This window comes from Temnothorax nylanderi, unplaced genomic scaffold (assembly GCF_030848795.1).
Source record: "Temnothorax nylanderi isolate EJ_2023f unplaced genomic scaffold, tnyl_v1.0 TNYL_tig0856_pilon, whole genome shotgun sequence".
NCBI classification, from domain to species: Eukaryota; Metazoa; Arthropoda; class Insecta; order Hymenoptera; family Formicidae; genus Temnothorax; species Temnothorax nylanderi.
In genome coordinates, this window is record NW_027249918.1 from 31,271 (window position 1) to 37,464 (window position 6,194).

The 6,194-nt window shown below is 38.1% G+C and overlaps 1 protein-coding gene across 1 annotated transcript; it reads right to left on the reverse strand.

Moving 5' to 3' along the window:
- Positions 1-1,172: 1,172 nt before the first annotated feature.
- On the reverse strand, positions 1,173-3,782 carry LOC139785661 (potassium voltage-gated channel protein Shab-like). Its single transcript, XM_071724832.1, has one exon. The coding sequence runs from the start codon at positions 3,525-3,527 to the stop codon at positions 2,433-2,435; it is 1,095 nt and encodes a 364-aa protein (XP_071580933.1). The 5' UTR covers positions 3,528-3,782; the 3' UTR covers positions 1,173-2,432.
- Positions 3,783-6,194: the final 2,412 nt, after the last annotated feature.

Here is a 6,194-nt window from a genome sequence, read left to right on the forward strand (position 1 = left end):
TTAAAAATTGAATGTTCTAAATCTAATCTATCCACCTATGTTTAGGTATATAAACTACGTTGAATCGGTGCTGTAATACTGATTTAATAATATCTTTGCTCGTATAAAGGCTTTGGCAAAAGCTACAAGCATGGATACATCGATAAGTAGATTAATGCAAACAAAAGTCGGTTAAAAAATATTAACGATAAATAAGAATTCAGATATATTTTGACGATCAAAGAATTTAACAACTAAATAAATTCAAACGGCCAATTTCGAGCAATTATCAGGTGTTAAAGAAAATTATTTAATACATTCAAAGAATTTAACATTTTAGTTCATGTGCAAAGTGCTCCAATTCTTCCATACAAAGTTACATATGTATTACGCGAAGTTACTCGATGCTTTCTTTGGCTTTATCAATCCCTGTCAGTACGAATATGCGCATAAAAAGCCAGTATAAATGCGTAATAAATAAATGTGAGACACAATTAGCTAAAAAAAATTATGATTGATACAAGTTTCTTTGTGAGACGGATGTAAAAAAATGTTTTATCATATAAGAGAAGAAACGTAGCGAATCATCTAGTATGCCATGATAATGAAATCAAGCTTAAAGACAGAATTTAATAATTAAGAACCGGCTGCATCAACATTACTTGGTTTAACTTTTCTTTTATGCATTAGAATATCGTGTTAATAAATCACCGGATATTTAATTAATATTGGAAATAATTATAACAAATAATTTCCATTAATACAACTTTGTACTTATGTTACAAATTTATACAAATAATAACCAAAAATATATACATACATTTGCTGTGACGATGTTGTCATAAGTAATTTTTCAATAATTAAAATGCAAGTTAGTATTACTAACAAAATATACAAAATATTACCACAAAGAATCGGAAATTGATATATTTTCGAATAATAAAACAAGGGCACAAGGGATAATTTATGGTGAATTATTCAGTTGGCTAATCATCAAGTAAGTTAATTGAGATCGTTGATGCAATCAGTCCAAATTACAAAAGACAACTACATTGTGTACAAGTACCAAACATATACATAATTTTTGTAATTTTGTAATTTTTCAACGTTTCTCAAATAGAGATAAAATACATTAAATAGAATTCAGTTACAAGAATGAGCCGGAGGGCAATACGAAAACACAACAGTAAATCTCTCGTGTAAAAGTAGTGATTTTTTTATTAAAGATCATTATAAATATAAATAGTCAGCAATCTAAAATTCTAGTAATATTCTTAATTTTAACCATTAACAAGCCACTCGTATTCATCGCAAAAATATTGTATTTAAGTGGTGACCTGCTCTAATAATTTAAAGTAATCGATATCAAATGCCGTGCGTCTTTGCTTTGACAATTCGACTTAAGCCTTTTCAACAATCTTATGATAAATCGCGATTTGACATGCAGGACTTCTCATCAAAATTGATAGCAGTTGTCTAATATACTTTAATATCTAATGATTTTAATCCATTTTGTCTTGTTAGTAAATTTCCTAATTTCATGACCATCATTAAATATTAATTAGTAATTGAATCATAAAATTTTAAATATCTGCTAAAATAGAACTTGTTAAAGTTATTTGAAAAACATTATTGAGATACGTTAGTTGTTTATATAATTAAACAATAATAATTTATAGAACATTATACAGAGTGATTCAGAACAAATGTTTATCTTCGAAATGTCATATTCCTTAATTCTGAAATAACTTTATTTATTTTCCTAAAATTTTGTTCAAAGTTTAGTTTTTGAATTATAAAGAGATATAGTTCGCTTATCACGCGTCGAGTACGACGCTCAATTAATAGCAACAGGCACCCGCATTTGACGCTGAGTCACGCCGTCCTTACCTATCTCTTATACTCGACCTATGATAAGCAAACTAATTATTTTTATAATTTAAAAATTAAGCTTCAGACAAAATTTTGGAAAAGGAAAAATTGTCTCAGAATTAAGTCAGAGATATGGCATTTCAGAGCAAACGTTTGTTCTTAATCACCCGATATAGATTCTTTATACTCTGCTGCCTCATATCCTTCATCATTTCTTTTTTTGTATAATTTTTCATTCACATTTGTATGATCACATCACCAGCCCTTATTGAGAATGAGAAAACGAATAATTAACCTTAGAGAAATGTGAAATAATGTTAAAATCAAGAGCAATATAAGAATAAATGAAAAATAAAGAAACACAAAAAGAAAAGAATATAAGTGCTCGATTATATTTCAAGAATTATAGAAGGAAAAATGACTGACATGTCGAAATATATCCATATTACTAGCTGCTTTTCGTTTTTACTGACATCTTGTCTAGATATGTATGATACACAACAAAACAGGTAATGATGCGCGACGTTTCTCGCGTGCATTGTCTTCTATCGCCGCATGCGCGCACACATGCGAATCGGTTTTCAAGCCACGGTACGACTCACCCTTGCCGCAATGGAGGTGGTTGGTTTCTCCAGAAGATCCCACAACCATTTTTGATACTGAGCGCACTTTCCTTCACCGAATTCCTCTTCCTCGCGCTGCCGAAGTGACTCTGCCTCCTTGCGCATTTCCTCGTGTACATGCTCCTTGCGCTGGTGATACTTGTGCTGGCAGCAATTTTCAAGATAGAGCTCGTCGACACCCCAATATGCGAGATCATCGCTAAACGCGAGAACGCACATTTCATCCACTAAATGGAGCTTGCCAGTGCGATAGAAATTAAGAATCGAGCTAAACGATTTAGGATGTCGATCGAAAAAATACTCGTTATCGATTAGGGAGTAATCATCGCAGAGTTCGGTTATTGCCTCGTGAGTATTGCAATCCCTCAGTCGACCTAGGCGCGTATGTGGCAACCGCTCAAGGGTACGCCAGAGTACCTCGTGCTTCACGCCACCGACGTTAATCGAAACTCGCCGATTTAACGCCTTCGAACGCATAATCATAAACGGCTCCGGCGGTAGAGATGTCATCGATTTGGAAAAGGCACGCTGCTGCTGCATCTGCAGCGGCAAGGGTGGTGGCGGCGGTGGCGGCGGCGGTGGCGGCGGTGGCGGCGGCGGTGGCGGTAGAGACTGCAGGTTTATCGGCGCCACGGTACCGATCGGACCTACAGATGCTGCGAATGGAGCGTAACAAACTTCCTTGTTCATATTTCCACCACTCCCTCCTCCTCCTCCTGTTCCACCACTCATCCCTGCAGTTCCTGTAGCTGCTCCAGTACTGATTCCACCAAGTCCTATCCCGCCGCCTAGCCTACTTCCCGACCCTCCTATCGATGCGCCGAACCCGAGATCTCCTCCACCACCGATGCAGTCGGTGTTTCCACGACCGGCTGCACCGAGCTGCTGCAACGTCGACATACCGCCACCTTCGAACACGTAGCCCTGGTCGGTGCCGATGTAGGGCACCGTGCACGATAACGATGAGAGCGTCGGGCCGATAACCACGGCGCTATCATTACGTTCTTCGTCCGCCAGTGTGCTGTCTGTCTCGAGCCGTATTTCGTTCAGCATCGGACATGCCAAGCGACAGCGGACTCAAGTCGTCGGTCACCAACGCGATTGCAAAACAGTTTTTCTTCGTATTGGTATTGACGTCAACGTTCTTGTTCGCTTATCTGGTATCGGATAAACGGCGTCTATTTCTTCTTCTTCGTCGTCCTCCTCCTCCTCGACCACGGTGTTTCTTTTCAGCTTCATCCGTAAATCCGTCCGATTCCTTTCGTCGACCCGGTCGGGTTCAGTTGTATCATTATCTGAAAACAAAAACATTTGCAATCGTCAGTCGTGCTGATTCGCTAACTACATATCTTTCGACAAAATTAAAGAACGCAAATCATCACGAAACAATCTATTTATATCGATTCGTATGTATGTACAACCATATTATGTAAGTGATGAATAATAAATCGCGAAAAGTGTGAAAAGTTCACATTGATGATTTCTCACTTAAATTATGAATCACGAGTCACAAGTCACTCATAAACGCCAGCTTAATGCTATGAGTGCTTTTCATTTAGAGATTCAAATCGACACAAGCGTCATTCTGTCTCTTTTCAACATCTAATGAGTCCAAACTTCTTTCAGCATCCAAGCTTAGTTTCAGCATCTAATGAGTGACGGCCGAACTTTCTCGATGTCGATAATGTCAACATTTCTAATTTTGTTTTTCCTATATCTGTTTTTATCTAACGAAATGACATCTGTCCTTGTTCGATTGCTGCGCCATCTCTCGCTACACGCAATACTACTCATCATATCAACCTGCATGTGCTTTTGCATTATAAAAGTTGGATACATATAACTTTTTTTCTAGGCTTTTATCTTAGTTCTAATTGCACGATCCCAGCAAACACAATGCAACATGTAACGTACAGGTTAGTTGTAATTTCCTACTCAACAATATACTAGGTGCGCAACTAAGTTTCCGGGTTTCACACATAGATGGCACCAATAACACATGTACTCGACTTACATGTCTGAAGTTGTCTGAAGTTATATAGCTTGGACATCTGTTAACAATAACCAGTCGTTATATAAACACATATCGCAACGCAAAAATATTTTTTCTAACAACGGAGATGTCGAGTTTTGTGCCAAATAAACAGCATTTGCGGGAAGCTTTGCTTTTCTGCTTTAACTTGAAAAAAAATGCAGCTGAAGCACGTCGTTTGCTTGAGGAGGCCTACGGCGAACATGCACCATCGAAAACTACCTGTGAAGATTGGTTTAAACGCTTCAGAAGTGGCGATTTCGACACTGAGGACAAGGAGCGCTCCGGAAGACCAAAAACAATTGAGGACGCCGATCTGCAAGCGTTATTGGATGAAGATGATACGCAAACACAAGATCAACTTGCGGAGGCATTAAACATGACTCACCAAGGTATTTCCAAACGTTTACATGCCATGGGAAAAATTCAAAAGGAAGGAAAATGGGTGCCGCATGAGTTGACTGAGAGACAGATGGAAAATCGAAGAGCCACTTCCGAAATTTTGCTTTTGCGGCATGAAAGAAAGAGTTTTCTTCATCGAATTGTTACTGGCGATGAGAAGTGGATATATTTAGAAAATCCCAAACGCAAAAAATCGTGGCTTTCACCTGGTGAAGAATCAACATCGACGGCACGGCCAAATCGTTTTGGAAAGAAGACAATGCTCTGCGTTTGGTGGGACCAGAAAGGAATCGTGTACTATGAGCTGCTGAAACCGGGCGAAACTGTCAATGGGCATCGCTATCGACAACAACTGATCAATTTAAACCATACATTGCTCGAAAAACGGCCAGAATGGGACACGAGACACGAACGAGTAATATTGCAGCACGACAACGCTCCGTGCCATCGCAGTTCCATCGTCCAGGACACCATCAAAACGCTGAAATGGGATCTGCTACCGCACCCGCCGTATTCGCCAGACCTGGCGCCTTCCGATTATCACTTGTTCCGGTCGATGGCGCATGGCTTGGCTGGGCTACACTTGACCAATTTCGAAGAAGTGCAAAATTGGTTGGATGAATGGTTTCGGTCCAAAGACGCGTCGTTTTGTTGTCGCGGTATTCATGTATTGCCAGAGAGATGGCGAAAATGTATAGCTAGCGAGGGACGATACTTTGAATAAACCATTTTTTGTATTTCTCTTGAAATTTTCCATTTTTTATTGATCAAAAAAACCCGGAAACTTAGTTGCGCACCTAGTAAATGCGATATAACACACGTGTTATATTGCATTTATATTGTTGAGTAAGAAATTACAACTAACCTGTATTACATGTTGCATTGTATTTGGTGGAATATTGTTTTTAAATGTTTTCCCTAAAAGCGCTGTAATCTCATTTTGTATATATGTATAAACTGCAGTATTTTTGTATTAAGCAAATATTGTCGTCAGTGACAGCTCTATGTGCCCAAATTTTTATTTTTTTTTTGTTTTTGATGTAAAATTGACTGCAGCGCCTTCCATTTTTGTGCGTACTTTAATTCTGTAAAAAAGTTTTTTCAATTCCGTAAAGCCAATTCAAAGTTTTGTGTGTTCAAAAAAATGTCGGTAATTACTGCCACTACAACATCCCCTTAACTGGAAAGCACCCATTCTGTAACACTCTTAAATTCCATATCCTTCATAATTTTTATTGTTATAAAGATAGCGATATCGGATAATTTTGAGATAGTTTGTATAATAC